The following is a 19579-nucleotide window of genomic DNA, read 5'->3' as shown; positions in this document are numbered from 1 at the left end:
CTGGTGTACCTGCAAATATTTTCTTGTAAAAATGTAAGTATTAAAAACAATATTCTAGACATAATTTGATGCTGTTTTTTTCTGGAAACAGAAGTACCCGCACTCATCTATCAAGGTAAATTTGTAGAAAGTGAACACATATGGGTGAATTCAGACCTGAATTGCTTGAGTGTGGTAGCTTTGCTTCTGAAGGCTCTGTAGCAGTTTATGATGTCAACACCACTCAGCTGCTTGCCCTTACCTGGTGTCACCCCAGTCCCACCTGACTTGTAATGGCTGAACATGGAAATGCTTCTGCTCTGGCTCAGTGCAGAGGAAAACAGGCAATTTTAAAGAAGTGCTCAAGGTAATCTTTTGTTTTGCTGTTAAATGGGCTGAGTGTGGTGCCCTGTACTTTTACTTCCTGCGTATGGAGGTGTAAGAAATCTCTCTGCTTCTAAGCAGTTTTTTCAGCAAATATTAGTACTGCTACTATCTATAAATAAAAAAATAGTTGTTTTTAGCCTGAATTAACCACTTATTTCCTTTTGGTGGATGGCTGTTCAAATTGAAAATGGGATGGGCATTGGATTAGGAATGAGGTGCAAGAGATGAAAATCCAAAAGGAGAATATCTCTTGGAGTCTCTTTTTTACTGGTGTAATTGCAATCCTCAATGAACAGGTAGAAATATTTCAGTTTAAAATCACAGCCTTAAAAAACAAAGTTTCTTATAGAGCTTTGCAGTGCTGTCCAGCCTTTTCTAATACATTAATGTAAGCACTTAAAATATCTGTTCAGATCTGAACAAAAGATAACTCTTTAGTCAATTTAACTAGTGCATGCTTGTTGTTGAAATTTGCATTTCTTTATGCCCCATCTTGGATGCCCGTAAAAAATGGGTGTATGATCAGGCATAACTGTAAGGCCTAATTTAAGTTAATGCCTTTAGTAAAGTAGGTTCAGAGTAAATTAGGGTGGTTGTTTATGCTCCTTTATTTTATTGCTGGTGGTTAAATTCACAGTGCAGCAGTTACTGCAAGCGATCAAGCTCAGGTCAGCTGTGCCTGGTGAAGTGAAGCACGTCTCAGAAAAAGTACTTCTGGAGCTGTCAGCCACAGTATCTTTCGAAGATATTGTTCCTCTAATCCTCTCCAAGGCTCCATATAATTCCAGGAAATAAGCCACCAAAAATCAGACAAAGAGTTTATTTTGGCTTGAAAGGAGTGGAACATGAATTTTGGGCCAGCTGCCCTGGGTGGTTTCCAGGCTGGTGTGAATGTCGTGGGAATCCTGGGATTCATGAGTGGGGAGGGCAGGTGATGGGCATGGTCCTAACCTGCTGTCTGGAACCTGGCTGCAGAGAGTAATTGGTTCATTAACCAAAAGCTTTCCTAGAGATCAGCAGCCCCTTTCCCCCATCCAAAAAAAAAGGAAAAATTTAAAAAAAAAAAAAAAAAGGAAAAATTTAAAAAAAAAAAAAAAAGCACATTTTTGCCTAATGCAAGGACTATATAATGTGTTCCTGAATGAGTTTAATTTGTGGATCTGCTTCTGCCATCAGAGAGACCTTTCACAGTGATTTAAATGTACTAGAAAAACTGATTTAAGTTTTTGCATTATTTGTCTAGAGCTGCTGTAGTAATCACTCCATTAAGTTGGAAAGCACTATACAAGCACCTAAACACAACAGCTCCCTGTGCAAGAAGTGAAGAGGTTCCAAATAGGAAGTTTTACTGTTTTTGGAGGGGAGGGCAAGTATTGCCTTTGGTTACCCATATGAAACAGTTTGTTTTTGTTTAATTGACGCTTGGTTTTGCTACCTAGTATATGTATGTGACAGGTAGTAATTGCAACTATTACAGCTCTGGCTGTGGCAGAGATTTCCACATTGTATCTGCTGACAAAAACCGAGGTAGAGACCTGAGCCTGCTGTGGGGTAGGGCACAGTATCAAATTCTTGCTAGTACAGGACCTGACTTGATGGAGAATGTCTGCTACCAGAAAATAAAAAGCCAGTAGGGTGTGGGGTGGAATGCCTTTCCCAAGAGCCGTCCTTCTGTTTTTACTGTGGTGTAGAAGAATAGGAGAAATTCATAAAACTGGCAGATGCTGAAAGAAAAGTGGGGAACCTGAAAAATTATAATCTTCTGTGCTGTGGGAAAAAGGCTCTGTTTTCGTATTCCAGATGTGTACTGCAAGTATACTGCTCCAATAACAAGGCATATGCTGACAGAGACATGCTTGAGAGCCCTCATGCAGAGGGAGCTCAGCAGTTTTAGTTTCTTTGCAAGTAAAACTAAACCAGGGTAAAATAAGTGTCTGTAATTCAGAAATGTTGATAGACCTTGGTAACGCTGTTGACTTGAAATCACATTTATATTTCATTAGAATAAAGCTCTCGTGATAAAGGTGACCTAGGAGGGGGAAATGAGCTTGTGCACTTCTCTGTAGCTTATAAAAATGCATTGAAATTATTCTTGCCTAACCTTAGAAATAAATAGATTAAATGCTGTCTTCTGTGGTTTGGTAAAAGGTCTTGGGGAAGCAAGTAGCTGGAGCAGAAGGGAACTTTTTTTTTAATTGTAGGCACTCGGCATTAAATTGTTTTGTTTATCTATACCTTGCTGGCTTCTGATAGCTTCTTCAAATGTGCTGAAATGTAACCTAAATGCAGCCCCCCCATCTGAAGGTTTACAAGGGTTGGCATTTATCTCAATTGCTTGTCATGGCTCATGACATGTTTCTTATGTGTTAGAGATGGTAGCTAAAACAAGGATAAAAAGCAGCAAATAGCCTAAGGCTGGAGGCTTTAGCTGGTGGCAAAGCTGCTGTGGGTACATGTGAACTGATCAAAACCTGTCAGGTGAATGCTTTGTACTGGTGTTAATCCCATCCACAAACAAGATGCCTTGCATTTCTGTGCACAAACCCAGCTGCACCCCATGGCATCACCCTGCAAATCCCTTTATAGAGAAAGGAATTTCTGTAACTTTATTTGTGTGAAGGAACAATTGTTAAAGAGTGTGGCTCTTGTCTTTATGAATGCGGGGACTAATGAAGATAACAGCTGACAGGGTATGGATGAGGTAGGAAGATGGTGACTCAGCTCTCCCCAGGCACTGCAGGAGCAGTGGCAGGTCTGTGGGTGCTTCTTCCCCTCACTGTGAAAGGCAGGGCAGCCACAAATGCCCTAGAATATGTGTGGTTTTTCTCCCCCTTGTGATTGATATTCAGGTTTCCGCTGTGTAATTAGATACATTTTAGTCATGCCATTCTTGAATTGGCAAGCTCTATTGATTTTTTAATATGCCATTTACATTTTATTTTAATAATGTATAATAATTTATAATAATATGACTTTTGCAAAGTATTAACTCTGTATTTGAGATTTTCTGGACTGCCTCCATGCTATTCTTACATATATGTATGCATAGCCACCCTTCCCCTTTTCTTTTGTATTGCTTCTGTCAGAACCTAACTGCCTATGTGATTTGCTTCGTATTTTTATTTTAGTGCAGACGATTCAATATGAAGCAGTCACTGGGGCTTGAGCTTTGCTGACATGAATGAAAAGCAAGCTGTGAACAGCTATTCCTTTTCCCAGCTACTGCACCACCTCTACAGCACTGCTGTCAGAGCCCATTGCGTGACTCGGCTCAAACACACTCCAGGCAATGTCAGCCCGGTTAAACACATGAGAACAGTCAGGCTGGCTCAGGTTAAAAGTCCATCCAGCTATGCTCCTACCATGAGTGATGGGTAGGGGATGCTTAAGTAGAGAAACACAGCAAGCACAGTCCTTCTGGTGTAGATACTCAGCATCTTTCAGCCTGTGATAGAGGGATTTTGCTGTATCCACACTGCTGGTGTAGGTAACCCTTGCTGGACCTTTTCTCCATTAATTTATCAAATTGCTTTTTAAGCCTGCGTGTACTCCTGACCTTCATCATCTCTTACGGCAGCAAGTCTCACAATCCACGTGTGTAGTGTGTTAAAACATACTTTTTCTTGTTTGTTTTAAATGCATTCCCCATGACCCTCGCTCTGTTGTGATATAGCTCTTCTCTGACAGAGAGTGGTGAATAATCCATTCCCCCTTTGTTGTTGTACTACTCAGGATTTTGTGCACATCTGTCTGTGAGTTGTCTCATTTCCCGCCTGTATCACTAGTCATTCCTCATACCAAATCTCTTCCATTAAATCTGATTATCCTTGCTACATCTATTATATTAATTTTGAGATGGGACAGCCAGAGCAGCATACAGTATAGCAGCAACATGTGCTAGAGTTGACACAAAGTGAGGGTGGCAGCTTCTTATCAGGGTGGAGAGGTGGAGGTGTGTGGGAAGGAGCCCTGTAAGACACTTTTGGCAACATTAAGCTGGTATCAGCTCAGTTAACTCAGGAAACTGCATCTTTGTCTTTCAGCCTATTTCCTCAAGTAGTACAGATCCTTGTGAGACTCCTCAGTAAATTTATTCTACAGTAATTAGCAAAAGTTTTGTCATATGGTGCCATCTGAATATCTTATGCTATGTTATTAATTTTATTCACTTGTTGAAGTGTTATATAGAAAATGACAATCAGTGAAAATTTTAATTAGATTTGTATACACACTTGAAAAATGACATAACAAATACATGGTCAAAGGTCATTCAAGAATGGACTATTCAGCATTGTGTGTAAATTTCACATATTAACTACTATGTGTTTCATAAGCAATCAGGTATTCAATATCTTTGGAATAAAATGTGGTTTGTTACCACTTATGCCGCTGAAAATAGCATAATTAGGCATGAAAAATCTTGGTCTTATTTACAGAATAAACTGACAGCCATGTGCCAGAGAGGTGTACATTTTCCCTTCGGGAAAAACTGAGAAAGTTTGAAGGGTGGAAAAAGGGTAAATCAGTAGGATCTTACTGCTTTCCTGTTCTCTTCATATCTCTTTTCAATAGATTTGCTTACTTAAGTAATACCTTATCTCATTACAACTTCCAGTTCCTCCAAACATCCAGTTGTATAAAGCAAGGGCTGGAATTAGTAAACTGTGTGGAATGAGAGTTCTTCTGCAAATTCTTCTCCAAATGTTACTTACAGGATTCACCCTGGAGAAATGACAACTTAAAGTGAAGGTGCAGGACTGTAGTGCTTCTGTTAGGTCATGGTGACGGTATCTTTACTTTTCCCCTGCCCACTGAAATGTGATTCGAAATAAAAGCTTCACTTGAAAACATAGCAGTATTTTAAAAGTTACACTGTGCTTTAGGGTCTTTCTTTAAGGTCTGATTTCAGGTCTTAAAGTAAAGGAGGTGATCTTGGTTTGTTCAGCCTAGAGAAGAGGAGGCTGAGGGGGGCCTCATGGTGGTCCCTCATGAGGGGAAGCAGAGGGGCAGCACTGCTCTCTTCACTCTCGATATCAGTGACAGGACTCAAGGAAATGGCATGAAGCTGAGTCAGGGGAGGCTTACTTTGGCTGTCAGGAAAAAGCTCTTCACTCAGAGGGTGCTTGGGCACTGGAACAGCTCCCCATGGAAGTGGTACCAGCTCCAGGTCTTTCTGAGTTCAAGAAGCTTTGGGGTAATTCTCTCAGGCACATGGTGTGATTATTGGTGTATACTGCTCTGGGATGATCCTGATGGGTCCCTTCCAGCTCAGCATAATTTATGACTCTTTGATTCTAATGGTGTTTGCTTCTTTAAGCAATCCTTTCAAATTATTTCATGCCCTATTGAAGGGAGTCCTGACCCCTAGGGACCAATGGGGGTTACAATGATATATTGGATCCCATGGGATTCTTCCATTATTCCTGAGATCAAGCACACCCAGAAAATCCTGCCAGCATTTCAAAAGGGCAGGATCAGACCCCTTCTAGCCCTGGGAAATGATGTTCATTTGTGCCCACCCTGGATGATGGTGGGGGTAGGAAATGCCCTGGACAACATCAGTGAAAGGACTACACAGTAACACTTACCAGCTGTTGTGTATTCAGCAGCTGATATAAAGCAGAATGGACTCACACTTGGAAAAAGAAGGAAAAGAGCTCTCTGCTGGGAATTGTGGTGAGAGGTATTTTGGCATTTTACGGTTTTGTTTTTGCAGTTGTTGTAGAACTTTGAGCATAATTCCTTCTATGTGATCCAAGGTGCTCACATAGAAGAAATCAGCATTGCAGAGTAGCTGTGTAGAGGAAGGATATTTTGCACATATGCAAAAAGAGACAGCACAGTAAGGTCAGAAAGACAGCAGTTGTGCAAAAAACAACCCCCAGGTGAATGTTTTGTTTACTGGGGCTTTGGGAGAGGCATTTACAATGAGTTCACTGAATTTATTTATTCAGAGCCCTCTTTGTTTCCTGCTCCTTTCCTGGCCATGCCTGGGGGATGTTTCCATGGAATAGAGAGCAGGGTTTCACTTTGCACCAGCCTGCTCAGCAACAGTCCATACCTTCTTGTCTGATCTCAGCAACCATTCTCTGATCATGTAATGGGCTCTTTCTTCTCCATCCTTCCTTCGTCTTGTTTCAGACAACACTGTTACAGGTGCATTCACTACCATGTGATTTTTTAATTCATTTTAAATATCATGCACATGAGAACAAATCTCTACGATTATTGGATAAAATGTAAAACTTTCTGCATTTAATCATCAGATGGTTCCCCTTGAGCTGCAATTGGCACAAAACTCCTTGCTTTTGTCTGTTCCTGTAGTAATCCTACGGCATTTTCAAATAATTTTTCACATTTTTTTCTCCTTGATAAAAAAATATTACTTCATATGTTCACAAAATGAGTATAAAATGTGGCTTTATCTTTGCATGCATCATAAAGGGCCAGGCATTGAAAACCAAATCTCCTCTGGCCACATGAATGAACAGTAGCTGTTTATCTATTAAAAAATACCTGTCTCATTTAGCCAGGGGTGTTTTTCAAATTTTGTTGTTTTAGTGCACCACTACCTTGCATGAAACATGTACCTTCAAAGCGAGATGCTTTCGTTCTTATAAATAAAATAAACAGAAGTTCCTTACAAAATCAGTTGTACAATAATGTGAAATGACCATTATCTGACTGAGCTGGGAAATACTGATGGGTTTACTTGGCACGCCCATTTTTTAATTTATAATGACTATATAATGTAGGCAGACCTGAGCCTCATTTAAACTAAAGTTTGTCCTTCCTGTGGTCATTTAGAAGCAGTGGGAAGAATGGTGCCTTCATGGTGATCAGCAAGAGGAAATCTACATCTCGCAGCCTCCTTTCTTACCAGAATGGCTTTGCTTTGTTCAGATTGTGGATACCTATCCTCGCTGTTATCTGTTCCTTTTGATAAACTCTGCAAAGAGAGGAAATGCTCTTGCATCATTTTCTGGAGTCCCGTTTCCTATTTGAGATTTGAGAAATGGCTTGTAGCACTAGGGCCCTTGGGAACTTCTTTTTCTGCATGGAAACTAATCAGAATAATGAGTACCCTCTGTGCAAATTCAATATTAGTTCTACACCTAAGGTCAAGCAGAAGTTAATGACCATTTTTTACGTACAGAAGTCAGTTATGAGACCAACATTACATTTCACACTTTTGTAATTGCGAAATAAAATGATGGAGTAATTTATGTTAAATTGATTTAAGCTACAAAGCACAAATATCATAGCATCCCAGATTAGGGTTTGGGAGAAAATGACATTATTGTCACTTGTGCAGGAGTTCATTCACCAATTTACAAATACCTTTACCCCATCTTGTGCTTGCTGTGCTTTTTACATACAGAGGTGCTGAACAATGCTGTAAGTGGGAGCCTCTCTCTAATAATTTTTGCATTTTCTTTGTTTCTTTAATTAGCTGATTTACTCAGCTGATTGCACAGCTGTCTGGACAACACCCCCCCAGGGGTCTGCCAACTGTTTCAGAGATATGTAATGTACTCAGTGAAGGGAAATCTGCATGATAATTTCCATGTATATATGGAGAAATAGTGGGAAGGAATAAGAAAGCTCAAAGGCAATTTTTGTATTGCTAATTAAAGGAAACATGTTAAGGCTGAGCTTAAAAAGCTTTCTCTTTTCAGTAATTTCTGAGAAAAAATTACTCTTTCACGGTAAATAAGGAACCAGTTCTCAGCTGGAAGGTTTTGTTCCTGGGATTATTGCTCTCTTACAAGCAGCTCTTGGGGATTTCAGAGATACTCAGCACCTGTTAGTTTCCCCCTTTAGTTTGGAAACAGAACTTGGAAAATGCAGGAATATGCATGAGGATGCGGTCTGGTCTAAAATGGTCCCCAAATCCGAGGTTTGCAAAGCATTTACTGGCTGCTCATCTTCTTTTCCATTGCTCAGCACTAGTGCTCTGCATAGCCTAGAGGATCTGGCTTTTAGTTTCCCCAGTGGTGTCAGTATGAGCTATTCATTTTTTTCCACTCTGATAAATTAATAAGCATCAGCAAACATTATAACACTGTCAAACAGCTCAGAGCTGCTATAGTAACCAACCTCTCTAGAGCTCGCTGCATACCCTCCACAGAGAACAACAAGGGATAGCACAAATTCCATTGTTCAAAATAACAGTAAAGTTTTCCAAAATAATGAAATTAGCTTAGTTATGTGATTAAAAAAAAATAAAATGGGAGTTCGTGTTTTTTTCTTAAAAGCCTCATGCCAGCAACGCCCATTGGAAAAAAAAAAAAAAAACCAAAACCAAAAAAAAAAAACCCAACAAAACCAAAAAATCCAGAAGAGAAACAAATATTCCTCTTAAAATTTGGAACGTAAGAAGGGTGCTTGAAGTTGTGAGCTTCTCAGCAGCCGACGATAAATCAACTGGTGCAGACTGCTGGCAATCCTGAAGCCTTCCCCCGGGGAATATTCTTGCAGATTCCTGAGGTCTTGTTGGTTTGACAGGGACAAAAAAGCTCCCACAACAGGCTATAACCTTCCAGCAGGGATGAGGCAGTGAAAGTCTTCTGGCTTGTCAAAGAAACGAAGTCCTTGTGTTCAGAAATAGTCTCTTTAACTCTTCCAAGGTGGGACTGTGGGAACGTGTCTCCTATCTGTAGGCGGCAAGGAGGTTTTTATTTATTGGCTAGATAAAAGAGATTCACATATGAATTGTGATCACAGAGTACTGAAAAGACTGAGATCATATAAAGGGCAGTCTAGTTTGATGTTCTAGGATGTTACCAGGCTAAAGAACCACGCTAAATAATAGATTAATGTCTGCGTTTGAAATGAAGGAGCATCTCTGAGTACTTTGTATGGCAAGCAGAGCTAGGAGTGAAGTCCCCATGCAGCTTGTGCAGCCCCAGGTGAGGCTGGCAGTGTGTGTGCTGCTGGGGGCCGTGCCTGAGGGCTGGTTTGCAGCGAGCTGAGCCAGTTTGGTCTCAGGAGCAGCCATGGGCAGTGCAGAAGCATGGGTGCTGAAGGTGGTTTGTGGGCTCTTGTCCCCAAAAGTCAGGCGGCCCTGGCCCCAAAGATGGATTTCACAGCAAGCTCAAGGACCCAGAGCGAGCTCCTTACAGATGGGCAGATGTTCTTGCCTGTTGTTCAGCAGCAAAATGGTTAATTGTGATGACAGTTCTTTCTTAAGCATTTAAATAATTAGCTTTCACAGTTAACACCCTATTAAGCCAAAGGGAGGAAGTTCACACCTCTCCTGGTGTTATTGTTCCAGTCTGGCTGGCTGCAGCAGCAGAATGACGCTGGTGCCTTGGTTTGTGTTGAGAAGGTTATCTTTGCAGCCAGAAGGGGTAGAAAGAAGAAATTTCATTTATAGGAAAGGAAGAAAGCACAATAAAGCAAAACCTCTGGGAAGATTACAACGCTGTGGGTTCCAGGAGTTGCTTTACGTGTGGATTTTTTTAACTGTCCTTCCCACTTTCAGCTGGGCAAATGATTCTGCTATACTGAACAAGACTGAGCATTAAAACGAAGTAACGTGCTTGTAATATTATGTGATTTTTAAAAAAATCTTGCTCATCAAATGTAACTAATGTAATTAATTTACCTTCAAGTCTGTGGCACAAAGAAGAGCGTGTCATGGAGGTTGTGTTCTGTGGGTAACCTTGGCAGACTCTTCCATGGGCAGGAGAAGGTCTGTAGTGCTGCTGGTGTCTATTGTTACCCTCACTGGATGCCAGCTATCCAGCTAAGGCGAGCCCTTTAGCATGTGTGTTGTACTCCTTGCTGCTGGAAAGACAAATCCCTTCCAACACCTTGGATCTACACTAAACTGTGTCAGAGCTGTAAAATCAAGGGGGAGCATGGTTGGTTGGTTCCAGTGTGAGCAATGGTTACGTTCCCTTTCCTTTCACACCCCCATGTTATGGCCGATTCCACTGTAGTAGCAGGTACAGAATGATTTATTTTCATTTTGTATTTCTTCATTACTTTTTTTTCTGCTGATTTAATGATCTGAAATGGAATTACTAGAGGAAAAACCTCTCCCCCACAAGAGTTCTCTGTGCTAACATAAGTTTACAGAAGAATCTAAAATCTCAATGTCTCAGCTCTGCTCTGTGGGAGCACAAGGAACTCAGATCAGATGATGGCCCTTGTGATCCTTGACCATAAAACATCAAAATCCTGAATTCCCTAGACTAATTTGCAAATGGACATATTTGAACTGCACATGAGCAAGCTAATGCTCATTTGACATCTTTTTCTTTCATTCATGGTGACCTTTCCTCCAAAGGAGTAATGCTGCAGGTAGAAAAGTGAATTGGTCACTACATTTATTATTGTTCTTCTCATGTCTCAGGTCTCAAGCCTGCACCTAACATAACATTAAATAGATACATGTAGATCAGGGTAAACTACCTTTGCCTTTCCCTGTTATTGCTGCTTTGTAAAACATGCTGGGATATCTGTATCAGGGAGCAAAGCTGGATTTATGGTGGTGGAGGAGGAAATGTTTGGCTCAGATCCAAAGTTCACAACTTTTTTTGTATGTACAATTCCAGAGTCAGCATTTGCCTGGGAAATGCTTTCCCATCCCACCCAAAGCTTCCGCTTGCTTTTCCTATGGTTGAATTTACAATGTCAAATTTTTTAATCAAAAACTAAATGGCTAGCTAGCAGTAAGTAGGAAGTTATCCTTGAATTTTTATATTTTGTGACAACTTATATTGCATGTACAATAACCCATGAGAGCAGTGCCTAGGCCAGTTGAAGGAGTGTCTGAGTTGTTACGGGGTTAGGAGGCATACTGTGTCTAAAAATACTGCAATCAATTTCTTACGAGTATGTGATGGCCCCCAGTAACATGAATTTCTAAATATACCAGAATATTTTAAGAAATATGTGGGTTTTCTCAGTTTTATAGGCAAAACACATAGTAACCTTTTCCTACAGAAACAAAGAAAATATAATTAGGGGTTGTCGCTTGTCTGTGTGGCCACTTCAGCCTTCGAGGGACTGTGTTCTTGTGATGGGAAAAAATATGAGATAGTGTGATTCCTTGAGTGTTGCTCCCTGGGTGTAGTTAAGTGGTTCAGTTGTGGCTGGTTCTTATGGGTTTGGATAAGGGGCAGGGAGGACAAAACAAGTTTGTGATGGAAATTTCATGAAAAAGAGGTCAAATGCTCCTTCTCTCCCAAGAGAGCTGCAAGAACGTCAGTGTGAGGTCTGTGGGTTTTTTTTTTCCTTTAAGAAAATATTTACTGCTTCATTTCTACATTCCTTACACAGTCTAAACAACACTGAAGCCAAGGAGAGCTGGGTCTGTATGATGAATTTATTCAGGTTTTTTTAGAGCTGAGTTGTGAAATTGCTGATAAAAAACTTTTTCTTTTTTTTTTTTTTAAGCCGTTCACTTAGAGTACACTTAAACTGAGACAATTTTCTCATCATCTTTGAAATTGCTCTGTTAAAATCATTCAACACTCAAGGATATCTGTATTCATTGGGGGTTGTGGACATGCACTCTCCTTCTCTTTCTCTCTGTGCCAGGGAAGAGATCTTGGTGCCCTCAGTTGTGGGTACTTGCTGCCTGTCAGTGTCTGCCTGCCCAGAAACCATCCACCCTCTAACCTGCCTGCCCAGAAACCATCCACCCTCTAACCTGCCTGCCCAGAAACCATCCACCCTCTAACCTGCCTGCCCAGCCAGGTCAGCAAGAGGTGCTGCTCCCTGCATGTCTGCCTGCTCCCTTGGGTTGAAGGTGCTTGGGGGTGTTTGCCCTGGCACTGGGCAGGGAAGGGGACACTTGTAATGGAGGCCTGTGACAAGAGCCAGTTGGCAGGCACTGACCTTTTCCCCTGGCACAGCTGTTTGTGAGCGCCCATCTGCTCAGGACTGTGGAAAAGCCGGCTGGATCAATGTAAATCACTTAAACCTGGACTCGTGGTCTTGTTACTAGTGAGGTGCCACTCCTTTAAATGCCATGATTAATAGTCAGAGTCTGGGGGGATATTTTGCTCATGAATGCCTACAGCAAATTGATTTTAGAAGAAATCAGAAAATTGAAAGGAGAATTGGGGAAATGTTCTGCTAACGCAGACTTGACAATTTGAGGAATTGCTCAAACAACCGATTTTTGGGGTTGGTTAATGCCTTCCGGCATTGCAGCACTCCCGTCCCAGGAGGTCGATGTCCTGCACGCTCTGTGTGTCCCACAGTGGCAGTGGGTAGAGCAGGGCCATGGGTGTGCAGGACTGAGCAAGAGGATGAGGCAGCTCTGGGGGAGGAAGGCTGGTTACATGGGAAGGTCCTGCACAGAGCTCCCAGCCTGGCTGGATAAAGTAGGCTGCCTTTAGACACCCTGCCCTGCACTAGAGAGCAGGGATCACACATGGCTGCTCAGGCCATCCCTCTCTGGGGTCCTTGTGCTGCATCATTTCCAGGCTGGGGCAGAGATATGCCACAATATCCTGAGAGAGTTTTGGTTTTGCCTAGCTTTAAATACGCTGTCTGTTGCAGCAATAGTCTGACCCCTTGTTTTCAGTATTCACCTTGAATTTCAGAGGTTTGCTGGTAAAGTGATGCCTGAAAACCCTATGGTGAAGATTTATATCAGAACTCTGTTTTTCTTTGATAATGGATTTAAAAAGATCCTGTAATGGAATAAACTATATTGACAGAATGACTTATTTCCCCTTTTATAATTACATTTTTATTACCTTTTTTTTTGTTTGTTTTGGATAGCATAACTGTGGGGGAAGAAACAAAATTATATCCTATATGACATAGCAATATCAGCAGCAATCCTGCTGTAAAAAAAAAAAAATAAATCCATACAATTTATTTTAGAGGTCAAGGACAGTCCCAAATTACTTTTCTTTAAAGTTGCTAGATGCTGCCTAAACGTTAGGCTGCTTTTTGCCTGCAGCAGACCCAGAGCACCCATGCAGACACACCAAGCTGGACTTCATGGCTCACATTAGGTGTGTGAGCTTGGCCATGGTAACCTGGTTATGTCTGAAGGTTCAGGCTGAAGATGGCATAGGTGAGAATGCCTGGGGAAGGTTGTACTGCTGCCTGCCAGCCCTTCTCCTGCTCCCTTTGCTCATCAATCAAATTCTGGGTTGCCTCAGCTCACAGGCATGGTTTCAAGGACTGGTGATCCTTGTCTGAATACACTGTGCTGTGGGCTGTGGCTGTTCACATGCAGCCTGATGAGCAGCTCAGGTACACAGGGGTGAAGGAGAGAGCAGATGGGCAGGAGGAGGCACACCAGCTCAGCCCTCCCACCCATCCATCAAAGCCATGAGGTGTTTTTCAGGAAATGGATGTGACAGCTCTGTTGCTTCAAGGACACTTCTAGTGTCACAAAGGCTGTGGCTAAACCAGGAAATCACTCAATATGTACTCATGATCAAAGATATTTGAGTCTGGTTCTTCTAAGTTGATGTGTACAGCATAAGGTAAGGTCACTTTCCATGTGTTTTGTTGGGTCTGACTCTCCCAACCTGCCATGTGTGACATTTCAGAACATCTGAGGGCTCAATGTCTCACCAAAATACAGAAGGTGGCTGTGCTGACTGAAAGGGTCGCTTGGGGTATAGATAGTAAAACTGCCTGTAGATGATGCCATTTGCAATACAGAAGTCTGAGGTGGTCTTTCATAAGAAGTTCTCTGTTTCTTTAGCTGGATAAACTTCTATCTCTGGTTTTGACACTTCAGGAGACTGCAAGTTTGATACAAAACTTTAAAGTCTAGCAAAACTTGCTAGTTTTAAGTGATTGAATTCATGTTCATTGGGTGGGGTTTCTGGTTTCTTCTATTGTGCCAGCAGCACAGAACTTTTGATAAAACATCTCCTGCTGCCATTTATTTCTGGAGATGACTTCCATGGTGATGTTTGTTGAGATTGAAATCACTTTGCTTATGAAGCAAAGGGACTTTTCCAAGTCTGAGGTGAAGGATAAATATGCTTATTCTGTTTAGTCTGACCTGACCTTCTGCAATATGATGGAAGAAGAGGGAGACCTTATTTTTTTATTGCTTATGAGTCATGATATCTTGTTACAATGTATGGAAAAGTGGAGTTTCCTTAAATGCCATTGTTTTATCAGGACTAACAGTAGCATGACTATAACTATTTAGTACTGGATCTTACTGCCTGGGGAAAAATAAAGTATACTTTATTTAGCATTTTTCCAAACCCAGTAATGTGTGCCTTATAGGATCTGTCCAAAACCACTCCAGGAGTTAACTAGAATGCTAAAGTTTAAACATTCCTTGAATGCTTATCCTATATTGGGGCATGCTGTTTTTCTGGTTTTTTTTGTGATTTAAACCTGCCTGCTTCCAACATATTCCTCTTTTTATTTTAGCAATTCATCAAAATGAAGAAAACAGCAGTCAAGAAATAAGAGGACTAGAAGAGCTCAAGGATACCTCTGATGCACAGGTAGATGTGTAAGATTAATGGAATCTTGGGAATGTTTTCAGATCTACAAGTTGAAGAACTGTTTTCAATAGCTCTGGGAAATGGATTTTCCTCTATGTTCTGTGCAGGGAGCATGTAGGAGGGAGAAAGTCTGCTAGATCTCATCTTATGTGACTATTTAGAATAAGATTGATGATTACTCTGGGAATTAATCCCATGATGTTGCAATTGGACAGCATTCTTCAGCTATCTTTCTGCTCTTAGATAATACACATAGCATATACCAGATGTGAAAGGAAAATGAGATGTGTTTTAGGAGGCAAGGGCATATGACATTTTGATTGAATTTTAATCACTGTAAGTAGACATGCAATGAAATAGGGATACTTATTAGTCACTCAAGTGCAAGTAGCAACCTTTTTCTTTCTTTCCTTAACTGCCCTCATTTACAACCAAAGCACACTTCTGGATATTGCTCAGAAGAAACCAAACTGCCTTTTAGAGTGTTTTATTGTGGGATTGCTTACCCTTTTTAATTCTGTGAATCTTTTTTTATTAATCTGCAATTCCTTCAATCATTCCATTCATGTGTTCAAGCTGTGCAAGTGTAACTGTATTGCTCATTGTACTGGTACCGATTATTGCTTTTAATTTAAAATTAATCTTTCCCAGTCTTGACTATTTTTTTCTCCTTCTTTTTCTCTTGAAAATGTTATATTCCCCACCAGTTGCCACCTTTTCTCCTTCCCCTATATGCAACTTGCAGTTCCTGCCTCTGATTTATTTCCTTAGCATCTTGCCAAACCTGCAAACTTGTGTGCAAGGAAGACAGGATTTATGCTGATGTCTGTTAACAAGCCTAGCTGAAAGGGTACAAGCCATGTAGCCAAGAGTGCATTACAGAGATGTAGAAAGGACCCAGAGGGAAACACTGACCTTACTGCACAAAAAAATACGGCTCTCTGTTTTTTTGTGGGATTTTTTTGGGGGGGAGGATGGAGAGGAAGGATTTAATCTATTCTAAGTTCTACTTAGTTGCTGTAGTTATTACAGTTCTTTGAAAATGTTTGTTTCCACTTATGATGTAGCCAATGTATGCAGAAAGCTCCTAAGTAGCCAGCTAATAAAATTACCTGGAATAATTATAAAAGCCCATAAAAATTTATTATTGGGGTATTGGTTCACCCAGATTTTAATTGGCTGTAAACCAGCTTCGAAGATATGAAAGAATATGAAACGCATTTAAAATTATATAATTATTAAATGAGCAGTTAACAAAAGCAGGAGTGTTACCAAAGCAGTGGTTGCTCCAGCTTTTTAGGAACATAAAAATGACATCCAGTGGAGGCCAGATACAATTTGTTTTAAAGGAGTGAATGTTTTTTTTCACTTTAGTGGGACCATGCATATGACTGGAGCAAAGCAAGGGATCCTGTCTTTTGAGGCTGTGGCACATAGTTTTAAGTTCTCAGGTTGATTAAAGGTGAAGCCAGTAATAATTAAGTTTTTTTCACCAGCTACAAAAAGAGATACAGTGAAAGAAAACCAAGCCACCACAAACCTTCTGTTAATAGAATTGAAGGGTGTTGTGCCTGCTCTAAACACTGCTCTGTGGGAGAGTGGCTTGATTTACACTTGAGTTAGTTGACAAAACTGGTAAAAGTGTGAAAAAAGATTGGCAAGGGGATTTGCAAAAGCAATCATGCTGTAAATAACATAAATTATGTAAATTAAAGATCCCATCTTGTCTTCCTAAGGATGTGTTAATTCACCTCCGTGTCATTGCTATGATGTTCATTTATGACCTCTGCAGAGGGCATATTTTCCTATGGATATGCTGAAACAGAAAGTATGTTGTCAGCATCTTCCTTTTTCCACCCTGAGTAGTGAGTAATTAGCTTTCATTTCCATTAAACTTTTTAAAATTTCATTTCAAGTATTACATAAACACAGTTATAGCAATTTTGAGCCATGAATGGTAGTAAAGCTTTACTATAAAGTACATTCTTTTATCATTCATTAAGGTAAAGCCAATTAAACTATGCAACTTTTTGATTTTCACATTCATGTGCTTTAGTAAGTGTATCTGTTTTGGTCTACATGAATTAGAGGTCCAAGCATCAACAAGGGTTTTGGAGGATGTGTGCCTGCACAAAATGAAAATCAAAATTGTTCTTTGCAGTTGTGACTTGCCTTTACCCTTTTGTCTAACAGCTTCCAAAGCATTGCCTGAAAATTAAATTTGTATTGAGAAGTGAAAATGACCAGTAATTGGAGACTGAGTATTATTCTAACCAGATTTTAGAAGCTGTCATCAATAAATAATTTAATTGACCTGGATGTTTTCTTACAAGTATTTAACAGAAAGATTTGTGGTGTAAAGTCATCATAAGTGAGGAAATCAGAATTAAAAGTAAAGGATTCATAGCTTTTTTCACAATTATGAAAAAAACATGTTTAGCCTTTTGTGCTTCAAGTGCATTCTTTACTCCCAGAGCCAAACTTATAATTAATAAGATAAGATAACAATATCTTAGCCCTCCCATAAATTCTTTATCCTCTGGAAAACAAATTAAATAAATTTTTTTTTCCATGTTCTCTGCAACTCTTTAAATTAAAGAACAGTGACAGGAGGAGGGGACATGTTAAAAAACAGTATTTCTACTTGGTGGTTATTTGAAACAGGACAATGTGATTCTGCAATAAGATTGCTGTTTTGAATACAGACCATGTTTGTGCAAGGGCTAATGGGCTTGTGTTTAGAGTTGCTCCTCTGGGGTGCTCATCCATGTGGAAGGCAGCAACACGCTCTGTGTGAACACAGGTGGAGGGCAAGTGGTGAAAGAGAGCGAGACCCAACGTTCAAAACCTTGCCTTTCTCTTGGACGTTTCTCCCACTTAAACATACTGAAGCCAGCTCTTGCCCCAAAACTGAAGCCCTCCTTTCTCTTCTTAACATAACATAATCGTTTTAACCATTGGGTTTTGCTTCACACTCTGAAGATCAATATTTGTTCAGCAGGGACTCATAACCATCTCTTCCACCTGTAGGTCATGGACTACTTTCTCTGGTTCCAGCCAGGACAGGGTTAGTTTTTGCAATAGCCAGGACCAGAGGTTAATCTGTACCACCTCACATCACTGGTGGGGCAGGGGAAGGCATTCTCTTCCAGGCTGGGATATTCTGGAGGAGGGATTGATTGGGTACTGTCTGTTGTGGAGGGGTTTCCATGTAAATCATTCCTTATTTGTACCCTATATGTCATTATTATTGTTGCTGTTACTGTTTGTTTTCTTAATCTCATTGCTGTTTTCAGTAAATTGTTCTCATGTTAACAAGTGATCTTTATATTTTGTGCCTCCAATTCTCCTCTCTAGCTACCTGAAGGAGGAGGGGGAGGAGAAGGGGAAGGGAACAAGTGGCACCTAATTTCATCTCGATGTGAGCACCAAACTGGGGAGTGTCAGTCCTAAACCAGGACAGCACTACAGGAAGGTGCAAAAAGTGCTTCCACAGTACAAAGATCCCAGACACAGAGAGAGTCCAAATCTTTATCATACTTAAGTCCTAGTTGGTGATAACACTTTGAAGTTGTCCTTAGCCTACATTACATGGGTGTAATATTCTTGCTAGAAGCATCCTGCAACCATGAAATAAGCAGGCTTGATTTAGTTGATGTCCCCCAGCACTCAAAGTGTTGGAAGCACAGACATCAGGCCTCCCAAGTCTTAGGTTCCCTGGGAAAATTACTGGAGAAGAAGGAGAACATTAGGAAACAATTGATCTGACCATTTTTAAATGTCTACTGTAGAGTAAAAAAAAAATTTAAAAAAAAATCTCTTCCTAAATACCCTATTTTCTCCATTGATTAAAGAAGTCTGGACAACTAGCTCACTATATTCTTCCACATTTGATAAAATCAGTCATGCTGCTGATCTGCAGGGGATAAGAGTGTCAGAACTGGTTTATAAACCAATGTCTGATTTAGAGGATAAGGCACTAGACTCACAGACTATGCAAGGAATTTGAGATTAGGCAATGTAATTCTCTTGGTGGGTTTCTGACCTTCTGCCCAGTGAGCAGTCTCCTTATATGGGGAAGCTGGGTTCCTCAGGAGGCTGGGCTCAGGAGGAGCACAGGACATTGAAAGCATGGGCTGTATCTGAAATCCTTTACTTCATCAGAGCAGAAGTGTTTGATGCAGACTTGTCAGGATATGTCTTCATCCCACCTGGAAGAATGTAGGCATGTACAAATTTCTTTCAATGAGTTGGGTAAGGATGACTCTGGACTTGGTCATGGAGCCTATCTTTTGCCATCATCATTCAAGAACTTATTCATAAAGTAGATTTGCTTTCTCCTTCAGATGAAGAAATCTTAACCCCCAGTTCTCTTTCCATTGGAGAAACTAGCAGAATGTAGGATGATTTGAGTGGGCACTCTCACTCTGCCATGGACATCTGTCATGGACAGAATTACTCAAGGCCAAAGGATTGGACCCTGTAGGGTTAGCAAATCAGGGTATCCCTAGTTTTAGGGCCTGCCACACAAGATGTGTTGTGAATTCTGGAGTAGGTAGTGATTAATTTAAACTCACGATGAGCAGTAGAAAGAAAACGGTGAAGGAAATGGGGGGAAAATGTTTATTTGCAGATTGCCTTTGAGGTGATATAGCCATATCATAGCAATGCCACATGATGGGCCCTCCCAGGGCATCTGCTGTTCCCATCAGGAAACATCTGGGCTAATAAAAGCTGCACGGTATCATCGCCCCAGG

The 19579-nt window shown here is 40.7% G+C and overlaps 1 protein-coding gene across 1 annotated transcript in view; it reads left to right on the top strand.

The window, feature by feature from the left end:
• The window catches only part of RAPGEF5 (Rap guanine nucleotide exchange factor 5), a 157706-nt gene that overhangs the window by 46106 nt on the left and 92021 nt on the right, over positions 1 to 19579 (top strand). The window contains exon 8 of the mRNA XM_015618214.3: positions 14746 to 14822. Coding sequence (XP_015473700.1) covers positions 14746 to 14822 — 77 coding nt within the window. The remainder of the gene's footprint in view (positions 1 to 14745; positions 14823 to 19579) is intronic.

The sequence above is a fragment of the Parus major genome, chromosome 2 (genome assembly GCF_001522545.3).
Source record: "Parus major isolate Abel chromosome 2, Parus_major1.1, whole genome shotgun sequence".
Classification (NCBI taxonomy): Eukaryota; Metazoa; Chordata; class Aves; order Passeriformes; family Paridae; genus Parus; species Parus major.
Note: the sequence above shows the minus strand (reverse complement) of the source record. Positions and strands in the feature narration are given on the sequence as shown.